General features: G+C 43.0%; 1 protein-coding gene across 1 annotated transcript in view; it reads right to left on the reverse strand.

The window, feature by feature from the left end:
• The window catches only part of LOC120060283 (ral GTPase-activating protein subunit alpha-2-like), a 186,044-nt gene that overhangs the window by 114,732 nt on the left and 48,389 nt on the right, over nt 1-22,923 (reverse strand). Inside the window, exons 2-3 of the mRNA XM_039009470.1 lie at nt 15,859-15,969; nt 11,392-11,441 (exon numbers count right to left, since the gene is read on the reverse strand). Of these exons, the coding sequence (XP_038865398.1) occupies nt 11,392-11,441; nt 15,859-15,969 (161 nt within the window). The remainder of the gene's footprint in view (nt 1-11,391; nt 11,442-15,858; nt 15,970-22,923) is intronic.

Consider the following 22,923-nt stretch of genomic DNA (forward strand, 5'->3'; position numbering starts at 1 on the left):
CTCTAACCAATAGTGCAAAAAAAGTGTTAGGTGAACAATAGGTAAGTAAAGAAATAAAACAGTAAAAAGACAGGCTATATACAGTAGCGAGGCTACATACAGACACCGATTAGTCAGGCTGATTGAGGTAGTATGTACATATAGATATGGTTAAAGTGACTAAGCATATATGATGAACAGAGAGTAGCAGTAGCATAAAAGAGGGGTTGGCGGGTGGTGGGACACAATGCAGATAGCCCGGTTAGCCAATGTGCGGGAGCACTAATTGGTCGGCCCAGTTGAGGTAGTATGTACATGAAGGGTTTGGGGGATGGGGCACACAATGCAAATAGTCCGGGTAGCCATTTGATTACCTGTTCAGGAGTCTTATGGCTTGGGGGTAAAACTGTTGAGAAGCCTTTTTGTCCTAGACTTGGCACTCTGGTACCACTTGCTATGCGCTAGTAGAGAGAACATTCTATGACTGGGGTGGCTGGGGTCTTTGACCATTTTTAGGGCCTTCCTCTGACACCGCCTGGTGTAGAGGTCCTGGATGGCAGGCAGCTTAGCCCCAGTGATGTACTGGGCTGTACGCACTACCCTCTGTAGTGCCTTGCGGTCAGAGGCCGAGCAATTGCCGTACCAGGCAGTGATGCAACCAGTCAGGAAGCTCTCGATGTTGCAGCTATAGAACCTTTTGAGGATCTCAGGACCCATGCCAAATCTTTATAGTTTCCTGAGGGGGAATAGGCTTTGTCGTGCCCTCTTCACGACAGTCTTGGTGTGTTTGGACCATTCTAGTTTGTTGTTGATGTGGACACCAAGGAACTTGCAGCTCTTAACCTGCTCCAATACAGCCCCGTCGATGAGAATGGGGGCGTGCTCGGTCCTCCTTTTCCTGTAGTCCACAATCATCTCTTTAGTCTTGGTTACGTTGAGGGATAGGTTGTGATTCTGGCACCACACGGCCAGGTCTCTGACCTCCTCCCTATAGGCTGCCTCGTCGTTGTCTGTGATCAGGCCTACCACTGTTGTGTCGTCTGCAAACTTAATGATGGTGTTGTAGACGTGCCTGGCCATGCAGTCGTGGGTGAACAGGGAGTACAGGAGGGGACTGAGCACGCACCCCTGTGGAGCTCCAGTGTTGAGGATCAGCGTGGCAGATGTGTTGCTACCTACCCTCACCACCTGGGGGCGGCCCATTAGGAAGTCCAGGATCCAGTTGCAGAGGGAGGTGTTTAGTCCCAGGATCCTTAGCTTAGTGATGAGCTTTGAGGGTACTATGGTGTTGAACGCTGAGCTGTAGTCAATGAATGGCATTCTCACATAAGTGTTCCTTTTGTACAGGTGGGAAAGGGCAGTGTGGAGTGCAATAGAGATTGCATCATCTGTGGATCTGTTTGGGCGGTATGAAAATTGGAGTGGGTCTAGGGTTTCTGGGATAATGGTGTTGTGAGCCATTACCAACCTTTCAAAAGTACTTCATGGCTACGGACGTGAGTGCTACGGGTCTGTAGTCATTTAGGCAGGTTGCCTTTGTGTTCTTGGGCACAGGGACTATGGTGGTCTGCTTGAAACATGTTGGTATTACAGACTCAATCAGGGACATGTTGAAAATGTCAGTGAAGACACCTGCCAGTTGGTCAGCACATGCCCGGAGCACACGTCCTGGTAATCCGACTGGCCCCGCAGCCTTGTGTATGTTGACCTGTTTAACTTCTTTTGGTTGGGGGCAGTATTGAGTAGCTTGGATGAATAAGGTGCCCAGAGTAAACTGCCTGCTCCTCAGTCTACGTTGCTAATATATGCATATTATTAGTATATTTGGATAGAAAACACTCCGAAGTTTCTAAAATTGTTTGAATGATGTCTGTGAGTATAACAGAACTCATATGGCAGGCAAAAACCTGAGAAAAAATCCAACCAGGAAGTGGGAAATCTGAGGTTGGTCGATTTTCAACTCAGCCCCTATTCAAGACTCAGCCCCTTCCACTAGATGTCAACCGTCTTTAGAAACTTGTTTGAGGCTTCTACTGTGAAGGGGGGCTGAATGAGAGGGGAATGAGTCAGAGGTCTGCCAGCAGCCACGAGCTGGTCACGCGCATTCACATGAGAGGTAGCTCCCGTTCCATTTGCTTTTCTGAAGACAAAGGAATTCTCCGGTTGGAACATTATTGAAGATTTATGTTAAAAACATCCTAAAGATTGATTCTATACATCGTTTGACATGTTTCTACGGACTGTAATGGAACTTTTTGACATTTCGTCTGCAACTAGTGAACGCTCTTCGTGAGTTTTGATTTGTTTACCAAACGCGCTAACAAAAGTAGCTATTTGGACATAAATTATGGACATTATCGAACAAAATCAAACATTTATTGTGAAACTGGGATTCCTGGGAGTGCATTCTGATGAAGATCATCAAAGGTAAGTGTATATTTATAATGTTATTTCTGACTTCTGTTGACTGCACAATATGGCGGATATCTTTTTGGCTTGATGGGCCTCTGAGCGCCGTACTCAGATTATTGCATGTTTAGCTTTTTCCGTAAAGCTTTTTTGAAATCTGACACAGCGGTTGCATTAAGGAGAAGTTTATCTATATTTCCATGTACAACACTTGTATTTTCATCAACATTTATAATGAGTATTTCTGTAAATTGATGTGGCTCTCTGCAAAATCACCAGATGTTTTTAGAACTACTGAACATAACGCGCCAATGTATACTGAGATTTTTTAAATATAAATATGAACTTTATCAAACAAAACATACATGTATTGTGTAACATGAAGTCCTATGAGTGTCATCTGATGAAGATCATCAAAGGTTAGTGATTCATTCTATCTCTTCTGATTTTTGGCTGGAAAAATGGCTGTGTTTTTCTGTGACTTGGCTCTGACCTACCATAATCGTTTGTGGTGCTTTCGCTGTAAAGCCTATTTGAAATTGGACACTGTGGTGGGATTAACAAAAAGATTACCTTTAAAATGGTATGAAATACTTGTATGTTTGAGGAATTCTAATGAGATTTCTGTTGTTTTGAATTTGGCGCTCTGCACTTTCACTGGCTGTTGTCATATCGATCCCGTTAACGGAATTTCAGCCCTAAGAAGTTTTAAAGGTCTTACTCACGTCGGCTACGGAGAGCGTGATCACACAGTCGTCCGGAACAGCTGATGCTCTCATGCATGCCTCAGTGTTGCTTGCCTCGAAGCGAACATAGAAGTGATTTAGCTCGTCTGGTAGGCTCGTGTCACTGAGCAGCTCGCAGCTGTGCTTCCCTTTGTAGTCTGTAATAGTTTGCAAGCCCTACCACATAAGACGAGCGTCGGAGCTGGTGTAGTATGATTCAATCTTAGCCCTGTATTGACGCTTTGCCTGTTTGATGGTTCGTCGCAGGGCATAGCAGGATTTCTTCTAAGCTTCCGGGTTAGAGTCCCGCACCTTGAAAGTGGCAGCTCTACCCTTTAGCTCAGTGCGAATGTTGCCTGTAATCCATAACCCACCGGAGACACGTCAACCAGGCCCAGACATGGTTTGATGGAGGGGGAGCCTGTAGCCTAGTTTCTCATCGTTCCTTGGAGAGCCGAGACAATTGGAGCTAGTAGCTTTCTACTTTTAGTGAGGAACCTGAAGTCTTACAGGAATTCATTCCTAAAGTGGGATATTGAAGGCAGAGACATTCTTTATTCTTAGCCCGTCTGTCAAACAGCATTAAAGTGTGTCACAAGCATGGTGTACTCACTAATGGCTTCGTCCCTGCAGCCATCCAGTCACACACAGCTCTGTGCTGTCTGGGGCTGCTGCTTATTTTATGGTTGATTGATTAGCAGAACTCAAACTAAATGATATGGATTTGCCACTGTAAATAGGGCCATTGCAGCACATGATGTCATCATACAAATGTATACAAATTTAAGTATGTGAGTACAAAGACACCGCACAGAATCAACAACAGGCACAGTCCCTCCCTTGAGATCAGAAGAAAACAAACCTGTGCACACCTTTTAAGTTTAGTTTATTAGTTCGACCATTTAAAAAAACAAGCACACATAAAACTTGAAAAAGCCATACATGCACATGAATAAAATCATTGAGGATAACACACAATAAAGTCTGGGACTTATTTCCATTGTGGTCCTCTTGAGACAAGATGGCTAGACAAGATGGAACACAGTATGGCAGTGAAATAATAAAACAAAAACAGAGAAGAAGAACATCTATCTCATCATTCCAGTTACATCATAGGGGTTATTCATATGGGTACAGAGGACATATTTTTACTTTATTTTAAAGAGAGGATGTTGTTTTTATGGGCAGAGGCAACTCATTCCATTCGGAGGCTCCAGTATACAAGAAAGTACCTTTCCCAACATTACTCCTGAACCTGTATAAGCACACATCAGCAACACCTGATCTGGTGCTGTGATTGTGTGCATCCCTAACACGAAGAAAGTAATCACTTAGATATCTGGGCGCAGGACCATAAATACTCCTGTAAACCAAACTTAGTCTAATCTGGGACACCCTAGCCTCAACAGGTAGCCAGTTTAGTACCTGAAAGCAGCTCTTGCCTATGTGAGTATGTGGACTCACCTTCAATACTACCATGATCAGCTTATTCTGGGCTATCTGGAGCTTCCCCTTCATCAGTTTAGATAAGTCCCCAAACCCGGAAGTACTAGCATAGTCAAAATGGCTTTGAATGAGGGCAGTAGCTAGCACTTTCATGGAGTCCTTATCAAGCAGCTTGGACTTTCTAGACAAAAACTTAGTCCTGGCATTAACCTTCCCTAGCACCTTATTGGCCATGCTCACACCTCCCAAGCTTCCATCAAGGATACATCCCAAGTAGCTAACAGAGGTTTTTGTAGTCAGCACCTCACCCCACCTAACTCAACTCTGCTTCAGTTTTCCATAAGTGCAGAGATAGCTTATTATCTCCAGGCCATTTGCTAATGTTAGTAAGCTCTGTGCTAAGTATGCTCTCCAACATAGTTTTACTTTTGTGAGACACCAGAAGTGTAGAGTCATCCGCATAAAGAAAAAGACAGCAAGAACAACAATCTTTCATATCATTAATATACAATAAAAACAGCAGAGGCCCAAGCACGCCCCCCTGCAGAATGTCACAACTCATTGGTTTTGCCTGAGACAGTGAACCATTAACGTCGACTACTTGCTTCCTTCCTGATAAATAGGACTTTACCCAGCCTAGAGGGATACTGCTTAACCCCAGTGCCTCCAGTTTGAAGATTAGGAGACAGTGGTTAACTGTATCAAAGGCCTTCTGTAGGTCAAGCAGTACCATTCCACACAGATTTCCCTCATAAATCTCTTTCCTGATGAAGTCAGTCAAGTAAAGTAGACATGAATCAGTGGAGTATGTTTTTCTAAAACCCGACTGAAAATCATACATTAGACCATGTTTGTTAACATATTCATACATTTGCTCATGTACAATTCTCTCCAGGATCTTTGATGTTACACAGAGGATAGATACAGGCCTATAATTCCCAGGGTCAGACTTTATACCCTTCTTATACAGAGGTATAACTTTAGCTTGTTTCATGTCCCTGGGAAAGGTGCCTTGTTCAAGAGAGAGATTAACGATATGCGTAATACAAGGGCCAATTTGCTCAGCAGAATCTCTAAGAAACCTTGCAGGAATATTATCCAGGCCTGTGGCTTTGGAGCATTTAAGCTCAGCCAGCATACTGACTAGTTTGGCTGTTGCTACCTTTGCAAAAGAAAAAGAGTTTGGCTGAACCCCTAACTCTACATAATACTTCTGGACTTGGTTGCTTCCATACAAACCAGAACTGGTGGGCAGCTTGCTAACCAGCTTGCTGGCAACAAAAGTAAAAAAATAAATAATAGTTGAATTCATTTGCAACCTCTACTTTTTCATATACCATCTCCCCGTTGATGTTCAGCCCAAAACTGTTTAGTTTGTTTTTGGTGGTACTACTACAGCCTAGTTCCTTAAATGATTTCCAAAGCTTTTGAGAGTCATTTTTGTTTTCAATTATTTTCTCAGCAAAGTAACCCCTCTTAGCTTCATCCATCCTCCTCTGTGCTTAATTTCTGTGACGTTTATATAGGACAAAATTATGCTGCTCTTGAGAGTTCTTAAACTTTTTAAAGGCCTTATTCCTTGCTTGGATAGATTCTAGAATCTCATGATTAAACCAAGGGCTAGATCTCCGTTTTACCCTGACCCGTCTAATGGGAGCCATCACATTCACCACATCAAGGAATCTACATTTAAAGGCTTCCCAGGCACTGTCTACCCCAACACTATCTAGCACAGGTGACCAGTCAATTTTACCCACTTCCTCACTAAACTTTAACAGTATTTTTTGAGTCCACTGATTCTAACGGTTTTGTGACACTTAAATAGATCTTTAAAAATCCTCCATGTGCAAAATGTAATAAAATGATCACTGATTCCATAGACTATTACTCCACTCTGCGATATTTTAGATTTATCAGACACCAATATTAAGTCAATCGTACTTTGCACTGTTTCACATATCCTGTTGGGATACCTTCTTTTGAAACCTTCTATGAGCTTATTCCAAGCCTGTACAATCTATCCCCTTACACTGTAAAGTGAATCATTTTTAGGGCTAACACAAAACGACACACATTAGTGCTAAGTGTATGTGTAATCGCAGGTAGACATGGATATCAAATCCATACAGTACATCCATACAGTATACAGTACATCCATACAGTATACAGTACATCCATACAGTACATCCATACAGTACAGCCATACAGTACATCCATACAGTATACAGTACATCCATACAGTATATCCATACAGTATACAGTACATCCATACAGTACATCCATACAGTATACAGTACATCCATACAGTATACAGTACATCCATACAGAATACAGTACATTCATACAGTATTCTCAGAGAGAAGGGAACACAATGTGTCAGCTGAAGATCAAAGCTCTGTCCGTATCAGTCCTGTACACACCACTCAGAGTGAGCTTATCTTCTCAGCACACTGGAAAAGCACACGGCCACTGCAGACTGGAGCTAAAAGGGGACACACTAGGGTTAAGCTGCTTTCAATATTAGTTATTTTTCAAAGGATAACCTTTAAGTATTTAAAAGGCATGTGGAATCTGAAGCCATATGACTGTGTGTAGACAGACTTCTCATACTGTAGAGTCAGGCTGAGAAATCCAGACTGAAATCTAGCTTCATTCCACATGGACAGACAGAGAGCACTTCCTGTCAATAGCAGGCTGGATGTCAGCTTGACTGGGGCCCAGGTTTAAAAATGCATGGAGATAGAAGTTCAGTCAGGCGAAAGTGGAGGTAAGGTATCACAAATAGAGTTTGAACTCAGTTTGTTAAAGTTCTCACTCAACAGTCAATACAGGAGAAAGACTGAGCAGCCTACTAGGTCAATAACATACAGAGGACACTGCATACACCTGCAATACCAACATGCCAATAAAGCACATGACACATACAGCATGTTCTGCACCTCACACCAGTAACAGTGTGTGTGTGTGTGTGTGCCTATATCGAATCTTCCATTCCTCTCAACAATTTTAGAAAGAGCTGTTGCGCAGCAACTCACTGCCTTCCTGAAGACAAACAATGTATACGAAATGCTTCAGTCTGGTTTTAGACCCCATCATAGCACTGAGACTGCACTTGTGAAGGTGGTAAATGACCTTTTAATGGCGTCAGACCGAGGCTCTGCATCTGTCCTCGTGCTACTAGACCTTAGTGCTGCCTTTGATACCATCGATCACCACATTCTTTTGGAGAGACTGGAAACCCAAATTGGTCTACACGGACAAGTTCTGGCCTGGTTTAGATCTTATCTGTCGGAAAGATATCAGTTTGTCTCTGTGAATGGTTTGTCCTCTGACAAATCAACTGTACATTTCGGTGTTCCTCAAGGTTCCGTTTTAGGACCACTATTGTTTTCACTATATATTTTACCTCTTGGGGATGTCATTCGAAAACATAATGTTAACTTTCACTGCTATGCGGATGACACACAGCTGTACATTTCAATGAAACATGGTGAAGCCCCAAAATTGCCCTCGCTAGAAGCCTGTGTTTCAGACATAAGGAAGTGGATGGCTGAAAACGTTCTACTTTTAAACTCGGACAAAACAGAGATGCTTGTTCTAGGTCCCAAGAAACAAAGAGATATTCTGTTAAAATCTGACAATTAATCTTGATGGTTGTAAAGTCGTCTCAAATAAAACTGTGAAGGACCTCGGCGTTACTCTGGACCCTGATCTCTCTTTTGACGAACATATCAAGACTGTTTCAAGGACAGCTTTTTTCCATCTCGGTAACGTTGCAAAAATCCGAAATTTTCTGTCCAAAAATGATGCAGAAAAATTAATCCATGCTTTTGTTACTTCTAGGTTAGACTACTGCAATGCTCTACTTTCCGGCTACCCGGATAATGCACTAAATGAATTTCAGTTAGTGCTAAATACGGCTGCTAGAATCCTGACTAGAACCAAGAAATTTGATCATATTACTCCAGTGCTAGCTTCCCTACACTGAATTCCTGTTAAGGCAAGGGCTGATTTCAAAGTTTTACTGTTAACCTATAAAGCGTTACATGGGCTTGCTCCTACCTATCTTTCCGAGTTGGTCCTGCCGTACATACCTATACGTACGCTACGGTCACAAGACGCAGGCCTCCTAATTGTCCCTAGAATTTCTAAGCAAACAGCTGGAGGCAGGGCTTTCTCCTATAGATCTCCATTTTTATGGAATAGTCTGCCTACCCATGTGAGAGACGCAGACTCGGTCTCAACCTTTAAGTCTTTACTGAAGACTTATCTCTATGATTGAGTGTAGTCTGGCCCAGGAGTGTGAAGGTGAACGGAAAGGCTCTGGAGCAACGAACCGCCCTTGCTGTCTCTGTCTCTGCCTGGCCGGTTCCCCTCTCTCCACTGGGATTCTCTGCCTCTAACCCTATTACAGGGGCTGAGTCACTGGCTTACTGGTGCTCTTTCATGCCGTCCCTAGGAGGGGTGTGTCACTTGAGTGGGTTGAGTTACTGACGTGATCTTCCTGTCTGGGTTGGCGCCCCCCCTTGGTTTGTGCTGTGGTGGAGATCTTTGTGGGCTATACTCAGCCTTGTCTCAGGATGGTAAGTTGGTGGTTGAAGATATCCCTCTAGTGGTGTGGGGGCTGTGCTTTGGCAAAGTGGGTGGGGTTATATCCTTCCTGTTTGGCCCTGTCCGGGGGTATCATCGGATGGGGCCACAGTGTCTCCTGACCCCTCCTGTCTCAGCCTCCAGTATTTATGCTGCAGTAGTTTATGTGTCGGGGGGCTAGGGTCAGTTGGTTATATCTGGAGTACTTCTCCTGTCTTATCCAGTGTCCTGTGTGAATTTAAGTATGCTCTCTCTAATTCTCTCCTTCTCTCTTTCTTTCTCTCTCTCGGAGGACCTGAGCCCTAGGACCATGCGTCAGGACTACCGGGCATGATGACTCCTTGCTGTCCCCAGTCCACCTGGCCTTGCTGCTGTTCCAGTTTTAACTGTTCTGCCTGCGGCTATGGAACCCTGACCTGTCCACCGGACGTGCTACCTGTCCCAGACCTGCTGTTTTCAACTCTCTAGAGACCGCAGGAGCGGTAGAGATACTCTTAATGATCGGCTATGAAAAGCCAACTGACATTTACTCCTGATTATTATTTGACCATGCTGGTCATTTATGAACATTTGAACATCTTGGCCATGTACTGTTATAATCTCCACCCGGCACAGCCAGAAGAGGACTGGCCACCCCTCATAGCCTGGTTCCTCTCTAGGTTTCTTCCTAGGTGTTGGCCTTTTTAGGGAGTTTTTCCTAGCCGCCGTGCTTCTACACCTGCATTGCTTGCTGTTTGGGGTTTTATGCTGGGTTTCTGTACAGCACTTCGAGATATTAGCTGATGTACGAAGGGCTATATAAAATAAACTTGATTTGATTTGATTTGTGTGTGTGTGTGTGTGCAAATAAGAAGCCAACTGCAGTGAAACATGAGAATATAGGGGACTGATTGAGTATGCCTGGGTAGCTCTCTGACAGAGTTGAGTGTAGGCCTGCTGACACCGTTTGGCCTAGATCTCACACGGAGACCAGTAGGCCAATGTCCAGACCAATCATCTTCTTCTGTCCTGCCCTGCTAGACTGACATCTATTGACACAGTGAGAAGAACACTCCCCTCACTAGGGCTGTGATGATACCAGTATGACAATAAAATGTACATGGCAAAAACAAAAACATGAAGCAGACCAGACACTTTGGTCCTTTAAAAACCTGCTGTATGTTAAATATTATGTGCTATAGATTGGAAATAAATACATGTGACTCTGGATGACATCATGTTTATTTCCAACATTAGGGATGTTTTTCTAAAGAAGTTAAATCCACTTCGTGTGTCATTTCCTTGCTACAATATTAATGAGTATCGCGATACTGGTATTGTCCTGGCCCTACCCCTCACAGACTCCATTCCCACTGAAAGGACCAAACTGCTCCTCTCTCAACCACTCGTCCTGATCCAGAGACTCCCAGTCAGCCCTTCCCTGAGCAAATGTTACTGGAGAGCTGCATGTTTATATTGGAAACTGGAGCTGCCGTTTCAGTCAGGTGGGGAAACAAGGTGGGGGACTTTAACCTCCAGGAGAGGCACCAGAGCATGGAGAATGACAGCACAACACTCACCACTACTGAACAAAAACCCATGAATACAGTACAAAGCAAGATTTCTGCCATCTCTGTGTGCTGCCTTCAACACCAGTGAAAAACTAACTGGGTCTATTTATTCCTTAACAATCCGCTTTCTTTTTCTATTTGAGGTGAATTCAGGAAGTAGGCAGACAGGTGGAATCAGCATAGGGCTGGGAATTGTCAGGGACCTCACGATACGATATTATAACGATACTTAGGTGCCGATGCGATTTTCACGATTCTATTCGTATTGCAATTCAATACTGTGATTTTTTTGCGATTCGATATTCCAAATATATTGCTCACCATATGTCTGCTGAAAGAGGGACAATAGATAAGTGCTGAAAACATATTGGTTCCCTATTTAAAAAGAAGATGGAGAACAAGCTATGCAAGTACAGCAAAGTAGCGCAAAAATAATATTGTGTTATTGTCAAAAAGATACTATACATCAAATATAATATCCCGATATGTAACTGTATCGTTTTCCCCACCACCACTAATCGGCACCATGGAAACTGTGTTGGCCCCTCCCCTCAGTAACAAGCAGAGTTGAGTAAACAGGTTGAATGCTGTAACCCCAGAGACAGATCTGATCCATGTCTACGGCTGGAACTGTCACTAGACATCAGACAGAGAATCATCATCATTCAGAACAGAAAGATACAGCAACTTACTTCAAAAATAAAGAGGATAGAGTCCAGCTCCTCCCTCTGAGATTTGTTCCCTGAAAGAGAGAAGAGACCATTCAAATGTCACTCTGTGACAAGAGTCACTGACTCAAAGCCACAAGAGGGTAGAATATGTCAGATGTTGCTTGTTAGGGGAGGTAGATGTTGCTTGTTAGGGGAGGTAGATGTTGCTTGTTAGGGGAGGTAGATGTTGCTTGTTAGGGGAGATAGATGTTGCTTGTTAGGGGAGATAGATGTTGCTTGTTAGGGGAGATAGATGTTGCTTGTTAGGGGAGGTAGATGTTGCTTGTTAGGGGAGGATATGCAAAAAACACATTTCCATTTCACACCTGTAAAGGTTACCCACTTGTACACACAGTGAAACAGCACCCCCTAATTATATGTATTATTATAGACCGTTTCATCCATAAAAGACATTTCAACATTGGGGTTTGGAAACTGCCACTTCTTCCTACAGTTCTTTATTTAACCCTTGTTATAAGTCCAGCATCTGCTTTTCATTCAGATCACTTTTGTAAGTCTTAACTGATCACAACACTGGGGATGTCAGTTCTATATTACAAGGAAGTGAGAAACATTGACTTGGATAAGAGCTGAGGGCCAGGGTAGTAGGAAAGAGGCTCAATGGTACTTCATCATTCCAAAGCACTGACAGTCGTGTGACTTTCATGAGTGTGGACTGTACACCCTTCTGTGTGTGTTTAGAACAAGGTCATCATCAAAGTATAGCCTACTCTAGTCCGGGTCTAAAGCTGTGAGGAGGAGTCAGCATTCTCCATGATGTCATCAGAACAGTGCTTTAAAGAGTAGTGAGGATGGGGAAAGTGGAAGGGGTTGATTATTGAAGGCCCTATGATGGAGCATGCATTAACCATGGAGGTTGTCAGCCAGGACTCACAGTGAGTGCAGGAAGGGGACTTGGGGAGAGGATTACATTACAGAGCCTATGCATTAACAGACAGACAGACAGCAGGGTCCAAAAACAACCCCTGGCTGTGTCCCCCCCCCAAGCACTTGTGTAGATCTGAAAGAGCAGGATAGGTAGGCTATAAGCAATATGGTAGTATTGACGTGTAGCTCCACCTTGCCCTCTGGTAGGTAAATACACTCCATTTTCTCTGGGTTCGATAACGGGCAAGATCAAGCTCTTTTTTGTTCTACTCTCCTCCTCCTCTCTAAATGTGTTTACATAGAGTACATGTCTCTGTCTCAGAGAAATCCTCCACTAAATCTATTTCTTCACTGAAGGAGGAGGAGTGTGTCAGAGTAAGTGTGGCTGGTATTGACAAGACTGTTCTGAGAAGGAGAGGATTCTGGGAAATCTGAGAGTGCTGTGATGCACTTTCTAGGTTCTTCTATTAGGCCCAGCCCCCAGCAATATTTCCTCGCTTTCTACTCTGCCACAATCCATTGTGTAGACATAGTCCTATATTTTATAGCAGTGACAGAAGATTGCAAAAAAAATATGAATTCATGAAACGAACGAATCTAAACCCTAAAATAATGATATTCCTATTGTTCCCCACAAGTTAATTTGATAATGTAGTGCATTACTCTGAGGTTTTACACCTCATCGTGCTAGTACTCTTTTCCCACTCTGAATGTCCCCAAATCACTGAACATTCTTTGGTTGCACACTTAAATAATTTCACCAGTAGCGGTGCGTGGGTACAATCACCAGAGAAGCCAAGCCAGGGAAAAAAAGCCATATTACAATCTATGTTAGAGGTCGACCGATTAATCGGAATGGCCGATTAATTAGGGCCGATTTCAAGTTTTCATAACAATCGGTAATCGGCATATTTGGACACCGATTATGGCCGATTACATTGCACTCCACGAGGAGACTGCGTTGCATGCTGACTACCTGTTACGCGAGTGCAGCAAGGAGCCAAGCTAAGTTGCTAGCTAGCATTAAACTTATCTTATAAAAAAAACAATCAATCTTAACATAATCACTAGTTAACTACACAAGGTTGATGATATTACTAGTTTATCTAGCTTGTCCTGCGTTGCATATAATCGATGCGGTGCCTGTTGATTTATCATCGAATCACAGCCTATTTCGCCAAACGGTTGATTTAACAAGCGCATTTGCGAAAAAAGCACTGTCGTTGCACCAATGTGTACCTAACCATAAACATCAATGCCTTTCTTAAAATCAATACACAAGTATATATTTTTAAACCTGCATATTTAGTTAATATTGCCTGCTAACATGAATTTCTTTTAACTAGGGAAATTGTGTCACTTCTCTTGCGTTCTGTGCAATCAGAGTCAGGGTATATGCAGCAGTTTGGGCTGCCTGGCTCATTGAGAACTGTGTGAAGACCATTTCTTCCTAACAATGACCGTAATTAATTTGCCAGAATTGTACATAATTATGACATAACATTGAAGGTTGTGCAATGTAACAGCAATATTTAGACTTGGGGATGCCACCCGTTAGATAAAATACGGAACGGTTCCATATTTCACTGAAAGAATAAACGTTTTGTTTTCAAAATTATAGTTTCCGGATTTGGCCATATTAATGACCTAAGGCTCGTATTTCTGTATGTTATTATATTATAATCAAGTCTATGATTTGACATTTGATAGAGCAGTCTGACTGAGCGGTGGTAGGCAGCAGCAGGCTCGTAAGCATTCATTCAAACAGCACGTTCCTGCATTTGCCAGCAGCTCTTCACTGTGCTTCAAGCATTGCGCTGTTTATGACTTCAAGCCTATCAACTCCCGAGATTAGGCTGGCAATACTATAGTGCCTATAAGAACATCCATATACCTAGTCAAAGGTATATGAAATACAAATGGTATAGAGAGAAATAGTCCTATAATTCCTATAATAACTACAACCTAAAACTTCTTACCTGGGAATATTGAAGACTCATGTTAAAAGGAACCACCAGCTTTCATATGTTCTCATGTTCTGAGCAAGGAACTTAAAAAAGTTAGCTTTTTTACTTGGCAAATATTGCACTTTTACTTTCTTCAACACTTTGTTTTTGCATTATTTAAACCAAATTGAACATGTTTCATTATTTATTTGAGACTAAGGTGATTTTATTGATGTATTATATTAAGTTAAAATAAAAGTGTTCATTCAGTATTGTTGTAATTGTCATTATTACAAATATATACATAATACTTTAAAAATATATATATATTAAAAAACGGACGATTAATCGGTATCGGCTTTTTTTGGTCCTCCAATGAATCGGTATCGGCGTTGACAAATCATAAATCGGTCGACCTCTAATCTATGTATTGTGATAATTGTGTTGTTTGCTCTATAACCGGTTAGTTCATATGCCTTTCCATCATGATATATAGGCCTAAGGGCAAGACAATAAGACACAGTGGCAGAATAAATTCAATCACAGCTTTGTTTCATCACAAAACTGGAGAGCAACATCTGTCCGGTGAAGTTCACAAAACATATTGCATGTAACAAACAGAACATGGCCTACAGCATGGTCAAGCAAGTTAATGTTTCCCACATTTTCAGACTAGTAAACTATTGATTTAAAATCAAGGAGCGTTACCGCAAGTCGCAAAGTAAACAGGCACTGCCTCCACCAAGAACCATTTCAACATCATCTAATCACCTATACATCTAATACAGTGACAACTAAAAGATAACAAAAAATATTTAGTCCAATCAACGTAAGCTAAATGATGTGGCTGTCGATGGTACTGATTTGTGTGTGTGTGTGTGTGCGAGCGCAACTAAAAGTAAAAAAAACAAACATGTTAACTCACCCTACTTGCAGAGAAAAGCCAGCAATGACATCCTCCTCTTTCATGTTGCCTAAACTGTCTATGACTCTGTCATACAGTATACGCTTTAGTTTGTTGTTCTAGGCTACCTGTCCTTCCCTTGTAACTTTTTTAGTGGTGCGTCAGGACCATTCACAGTTGGGCTCACGCAATTTACACAATTTTTTTAAATCAAGGAAGGCCAAATGCTCGCTGGCTTCCCTTGCATTCAATGCTACGGGTTGCAACAATGTCACACTCTTTTTGACCAGACAGCATCAGATAGTTGGGCTACACATACTGAGAAAGAGGGTCGCTGTTTCGCCAATGATATACACTCAGCCTCTTGCAAATTGGAGGAAATGTGTGAAACACAGAGAGACTAAAATGTTTATTTATTTATTTATAATTTTTTTTGGGGAAGCCTGGCTTCCCTACACGCCACTGCATTTCACTGCTGCAATGCAATACTAGATCTGAATTTCTGTTCATCTAATTGGCTTTGAACAGCTAAGGGAAGTCGTTGGAATGAAAATTACAACCCCTGCAGGATTGAACACGACACCGGCTCTGAGCGAGCTGAAAAAGCCATTACCCAGCTAATTATACACTCTACTACTGGGGGTTGGTTACTGGAGTAGTAGCCATGGGCACAGTTTTAAACAGACACACAGGCAGCACACTCTTACTTACCTTTTTGCTTTAAGTTACTTTCCAGTGTAATGAAATTTTCATAGAAGATAAAATAAATCTGAGAACAGTTGCTTTCGAAGAAGGTCTTCAATTCACTCTTCTCAAAGATATCTGCAAAGGAAACAGACAGAAGCACACAGTCAGATCAATTTCAACTACCCAGACGAACAAAACAAAAAGGATTATTGTTTAGTGAAACTGGGAAAAATGTAAAATGGCTGCCATTACAGCATTGAAAATGAAAGCTAAATTCCAGTGAGCCAATTATCCATAATTCTTCATGTCTCAATCAAACATATGGTGTCATACATAATCATATAGCTTAAACATCCTTGGTGATAACTCAATGGACATGAGGATTTACATAACAGCACACCAAGGACTTTGTGAGGAAAAACGTCAACTACAAATCAGGCTAACATGTTATAAAGAAAGCAGTTAAATCAATGGATGAGGATGATTCTGTCTGTTTAAATGGTGCAGATCATTCAACTGTGGTCCTCAGCAGATCTGAGGGGGAGAGATGCACACGGCTGAAAGGAGAATGGAATCCCCAGGAGCCTCACTGATGAGCAGGGAGATAGTGAGGTACAGGGGAGGGCAGAACCATAGAATTAAAATGTAGGCCAATCTCTATGGGGAGAGGAGCGTCATGACACATGTCAAAGTGACTTCATTCGCGCAAGCCGTGTGCAATTACAGAATCTAGAACAACCATATTATTAGTCTTCTCTCCAATCCTTTGTATAACACATTGTTTTCGGGTTGTTTTTTCAATTAGTTAAAAGTGCTGACCTGCGTACGTGCATGCAACTGCTGGCCCGGTTTCCTCTTTATTTAACTAGGCAAGTCAGTTTAAGAACAAATTCTTATTTACAATGACAGCCTACCTTGGCCAAACCGGATGACGCTGGGCCAATTGTGCGCCACCCTATGGGACTCTCAATCCCAACCAATCTCGACCTGGCCTTAAACCTAGTGCACTCCATCTCCATAACAGATCATCCCAGATCATTAACACCACAGCTCACACGACACATGGCTAAGTGCTTCTACATTATGGTGAGGTCAGCACTTTTAACTAATAAAAAAACAACCCCCACCCCCTCTGTTGTATTTGTTGGCATGCTAAACATGAATGGCAGTTCAACAAGTGACAAAGATGACTAAAAAGCTCATAGATCTGCGACAAGGCTAGACTGACTTTACGGCAGTCATTATTTCCCTATTAGGATGTCAATCCAGAATCAGGCTTGGTATCAATCACAAAACCTTTCTCTTCCATGCCATGTCCCCTATGATGGGAACATTTAACAGGGGCAGACTTCTTCCCCCTAATTGAGCAATTAAGATTCACCTTCTGTTCGGTCTCTCCTGCGCCTCAGTTCTGTTCAATACACCCTCTTTCACCACCAGCCAACTGGATGGGGCCCAAACACAGCCCAGATAGTCTCCAGTAATTGGCTCAGAGAGATGGCTGGCATTTGTATCCAACCAACCACTGTGGGACAATGACAGTCTGTCTGGTGATTTATGTTAGCCCACAGATTAAAGCAGAGATACAATGAAGAATCATACATCCCTCCCCTGTAATAACATTTGAACTTGTGTTCCATGGATCTCGCCCACAGTTAAAGGCAAACAACAACGGCCATAATAGAATAAATGGACCTGGATGAGACAGGAGCTGGTCTCGTCCTTTGTTCTCAGGTTAATCTGATTGCAGCTCTGATCTGATTGAATAAGGTCTGGTATTGGTACATTCATCACAAGCGTCTGCAACAGAGTGGAATTGCAGCACCACATGCAATACAATGTGCAACGCAAGGCTAAATATAAACCATAATAACAACAATGCTGTCATACTGCAGTGTTCCCAAAAGTATAGATATTGGCAGCAAAACACACAGTAGCACCTGAACACTGACATGTGACTGCCCTTAACTGTGTGCCAAAAACAACATGGCCAAGCATGGCGGATAAGTCTCCTTCAAAAAAAAGTGACATATGTTTTTAAGAACACAATCCTCTTAATAAGGCTGGAGGGACATTTCATTCAGACTCCATTAACACTTACTTACTAACATAATACTAGTGCTGGGAATTGCCAGGGACCTCATGATACAATATTATCACGATACTTTGGTGCCGATTCCATATGTATGCCATTCTCACGATTGCGATTCGATACTGTGATTTATTGCAATTCGATGTTCCAAACATATTGCTCACCATATGTCTGCTGCAGAGGGACAAGAGAGGCATGAGAAAACTAGCTTTGATCAGTCATGGAAATAAAAGTGCTGAAAACAAATTGCCTTCCTATTTAAAAAGAAGATTGAGAACAAGCTATGAAGGAAATATATCGGAGTTTTGGTGCAGGTACAGCCAACTAGCGCAAAAATACTATTGCGAGTCAAAACTATAGGATCAAAAATAATATTATCACTACATAATACCCTATCCTGCACACGTTCACTGGCACACTAAGCACTTTTGAAATGTTGTGATTCATTGAGTGCATGATCTGTGATGAGAGTGATGTGTGAGCTTGTGTACTGTCTATTTCTCCCTCTCTAATGGGTCCGGCTCAGACGGAGCTGATGGCTCTCATAAGCACTTTGTGACATCTGCTGATTTTATTGATTGAATTTGATTGATCCAGCCCAGTCTCAGTTAGTAGGATACAAAATGTCCCTTCAAGTCTGCCACCAAAAAATGTATTTTCAGTGTGTGTGTCAGCTTGTAACAAGCCCCTACTGCACTACGCTTGTTTAATACAAGCCAAGCCCCTGCAACACCTCTCTTTCTATATCCCTCTCTCCCAGAGGCAACACTTCATTATATATTATTTCTCTAACACCTCTTGATAGTATCTGCCATACTGGTGCTGGTGCAGACAGTCACTGAGCTAATCCCACACTGCTTTTAGTTCACACTTAAACACACACACCCTCAGCCCATCAATATAAAACTCACTGTCTGTCTTACAAGACAACACATCAGGGCCCGATCTAGAAATCACAGCCCCAGTATTGAGCCAGAAGAATTGTTGTGCATTTTAACTAGCCTAGCCATTCAAGCTACTGTTCACCTGAATAGCTTACAGGCCTAATAACCTGGAGTTGAAAATTCCAAGGGCTACTAGGAAGACTAATCACACACTTTAAAGGGTGCTTTCAAACCCAATTAGTTTGGAGTAGAGTGTTTTTTTCCCTAACTCATTTTCCCCCTTAGTTTGGTTCGTTTGGACTGGTGCGAACACCATCCTCAATCTGAAGCACACTAAACAACACACCGTGGTTCGCTCAAAAAGGGTGGTCTCGGTCAGATTCCATTCGTACCATGGTGCGGTTCGCTGCAGGTTAGAACGCAGTCTGTACCAAACACAGGAAAATAACTAGAGATGCATAGTATTATTGGTTGTTTGACTGCGAGCATTTAATGAAATGCACACAGTACCATAACCTGATATCTCTGAAACATTCTGAGTATAGCAGTGCATTTATGAGTGTAACCGATTCAGATTAGGGGAAACGGCTGCTATGCCAGGGATATACAGTAGGTTACTGTATAGCCTATTCATGTCACAGTTAGAGCGGCTATTATCCCGCATGTTGTTGGAAGGCCAAAGTGGAAGAAATATGAATATTGGGGCAAGTGATACTTCATGATAATCATAGATGGATTTAATGTGAGAATTTGTCAAATAACTAGTATGGACACTTGGTTTTGTTTAGGATTTTTTGTTAATTTGACAAATGTGAAACCAACCAGACCAAATTGAGAAAATAAAAAGACAATGTAACAAATAATTGAACTCTGATTTGAACTAGGTTTACAGCTGAAAACGGTGTATAAAAATGCTCTAACTGTACACTGCAGACGGCACCAACAGTGAGGAGGTCCAGTGAGGGCAGCAGATGGTACTGGGTCTGTACCGAGGGCCCAGGGCCTGGGCGAGGCTCTTATCTCAGCCTCTCACATGGTCCACTTTTCAGCACTGCTGATAGTGTTAGAGCGCTTCCTGCCACTCAGGAAAACATGTTGGCTCATCAGCAGCAGTAGCCACCAGCTAACCCACCAGTCTGCTGGGGGAGGTGAGAGGACCAGCAGACATCCTAAGGGAAGGAGGGAATCAGGAGGGCTTGAGGGTTGTGCGTGCGTGCGTGTCTGGTAACAGAGACAGTGTGAAAGAGAAATGAATGCACAAGTGCAAGCGGAGGGTCAGTGGTCAGCTGATAAGGCCATCCCCAGGTCACTTCCTCCCATATCCTTGATTCAGCATGTCGCCTCACTTCGAGTTCTTAGGAAACTATACAGTATTTTGTTTTGTTATGTATTATTTCTTACATTGATACCCCAGGAAATCTTAAGTCTTATTACATACAGCCGGGAAGAACTATTGGATATAAGAGCAACGTCAACTTAGCAACATTACGACCAGGAATACGACTTTCCCGAAGCAGATCCTCTCTTCGGACCATCACCCAGGACAATGGAGCTAATTCCAGTAGGCGATCCAAAACAACGACGCCTCAGAAGGGTCGGACGAAGCGGCCACCTGGCCAGGCTCCGTAGCATGCACATCGCTCCTGAGTATACTACTAGCCAATGTCCAGTCTCTTGACAACATGTAGATGAAATTCGAGCAAGGGTTGCCTTCCAGAGAGACATCAGAGATTGTAACATTCTCTGTTTCACAGAAACATGGCTCTATCGGAATGTGTTGTCGGAATCGGTTCAGCCAGTGGGCTTCTCCAAGCATCGCGCTGACAGAGATAAACACATCTCTGGGAAAAGGAAGGGCTTTATGATTTATGCTTTATGATTAACGACTCATGGTGTAATCATAACAACATACAGGAACTCAAGTCCTTCTGCTCACCAGATCTAAAATTCCATACAATCAAGTGCTGTCCATTTTACCTACCAAGATAATTCTCGTCAGTTATAGTTACAGCTGTGTACATTCCCCCTCAAGCAGACACCAAGACGGCCATCAAGGAACTTCACTGGACTATATGGACTATACTCGACCAGCACACAAACATCCTGTGGCGGACTGCACTAGCATCGACTAGTCCCCGTGATATGCAACTTTTTAGGGAAGTCAGGAACCAATACACGCAGGCAGTCAGGAAAGCAAAGGCTAGCATTTTCAAACAGAAATTTGCATCCAGAAGCTCTAACTCCAAAAAGTTTTGGGACACTAAAGTCCATGGAGAATAAGAGAACCTCCTCCCAGCTGCCCACTGCACTGAGGCTAGGTAACACTGTCACCACCGATAAATCCACGATAATCGAGAATTTCAATAAGCATTTCTCTACGGCTGGCCATACTTTCCTCCTGGCTACTCCAACCCCGGCCAACAGCTCCGCCTCCCCCGCAGCTACTTGCCCAAGCCTCCCCAGCTTCTCTTTCACCCAAATCCAGATAGCAGATGTTCTGAAAGAGCTGCAAAACCTGGACACGTACAAATCAGCTGGGCTAGACAATCTGGACCCTCTCTTTCTAAAATTATCCGCCGCCATTGTTGCAACCCCTATTATCAGTCTGTTCAACCTCTCTTTCGTATCATCTGAGATCCCTAAAGATTGGAAAGCTGCCGCGGTCATCCCCCTCTTCAAAGAGGGTGACACTCTAGACCCAAACTGTTATAGACCTATATCCATCCTGCCCTGCCTTTCTAAAGTCTTCGAAAGAAAAGTTAATAAACAGATCACTGACCATTTCGAATCCCACCTTACCTTCTCTGCTGTGCTATCTGGTTTTCGAGCTGGTCACGGGTGCACCTCAGCCACGCTCAAGGTACTAAACGATATCATAACCGCCATCGATAAAAGACAATACTGTATAGCCATCTTCATCGACCTGGCCATGGCTTTCGACTCCGTCAATCACCGTATTCTTATCGGCAGACAACAGCCTTGGTTTCTCAAATGACTGCCTCGCCTGGTTCACCAACTACTTCTCAGATAGAGTTCAGTGTGTCAAATCGGAGGGCCTGTTGTCCGGACCTCTGGCAGTCTATGGGGGTACCACAGGGTTAAATTCGCGGGCCGACTCTTTTCTCTGTATATATCAACGATGTCGCTCTCGCTGCGGGTGATTCCCTGATCCACCTCTACGCAGACGACACCATTCTGTATACATCTTGCCCTTCTTTGGACACTGTGTTAACTAACTTCCAAACTAGCTTCAATGCCATACAACACTCCTTCCGTAGCCTCCAACTGCTCTTAAACGCTAGTAAAACCAAATGCATGCTTTTCAACCGTTCGCTGCCCGCACCTGCCCGTCCGACTAGCATCACTACTCTGGACGGTTCTGACTTAGAATATGTGAGCAACTATAAATACCTAGGTGTCTGGCTAGACTGTAAAATCTCCTTCCAGACTGATATTAAACATCTCCAATCCAAAATTAAATCTAGAATCGGCTTCCTCTTTCGCAACAAAGCCTCCTTCACTCAAGCCACCAACCATACCCTCGTAAAACTGACTATCCTACCGATCCACGACTTCGGCGATGTCATTTACAAAATAGCCTCCAAAACTCTACTCAGCAAACCGGATGCAGTCTATCACAGTGCCATCCATTTTGTCACCAAAGCCCCTTATACCACCCACCACTGCGACCTGTATACTCTCGTTGACTGGTCCTCGCTACATATTCGTCGCCAAACCCACTGGCTCCAGGTCATCTATAAGTCTTTGCTAGTTAAAGCTCCGCCTTATCTCAGCTCACTGGTCACCTTAGCAACACCCACCCGTAGCACGCGCTCCAGCAGGTATATCTCACTGGTCATCCTCAAAGCCAACACCTCTTTGGCGTCCTTTCCTTCAAGTTCTCTGCTGCCAATGACTGTAACGTATTGCAAAAATCACTGAAGTTGGAGACTTATATCTCCCTCACTAACTTTAAGCATCAGCGGTCAGAGCAGCTTACCGATCACTGCAACTGTACACAGCCCATCTGTAAATAGCCCATCCAACCTACTAGCTACCTCATGCCCATATTTGTTTTTGTTTTCCGCTCTTTTGCACACCAGTATTTCTACT

This window comes from Salvelinus namaycush, chromosome 15, assembly GCF_016432855.1.
Source record: "Salvelinus namaycush isolate Seneca chromosome 15, SaNama_1.0, whole genome shotgun sequence".
Lineage (NCBI taxonomy): Eukaryota > Metazoa > Chordata > Actinopteri > Salmoniformes > Salmonidae > Salvelinus > Salvelinus namaycush.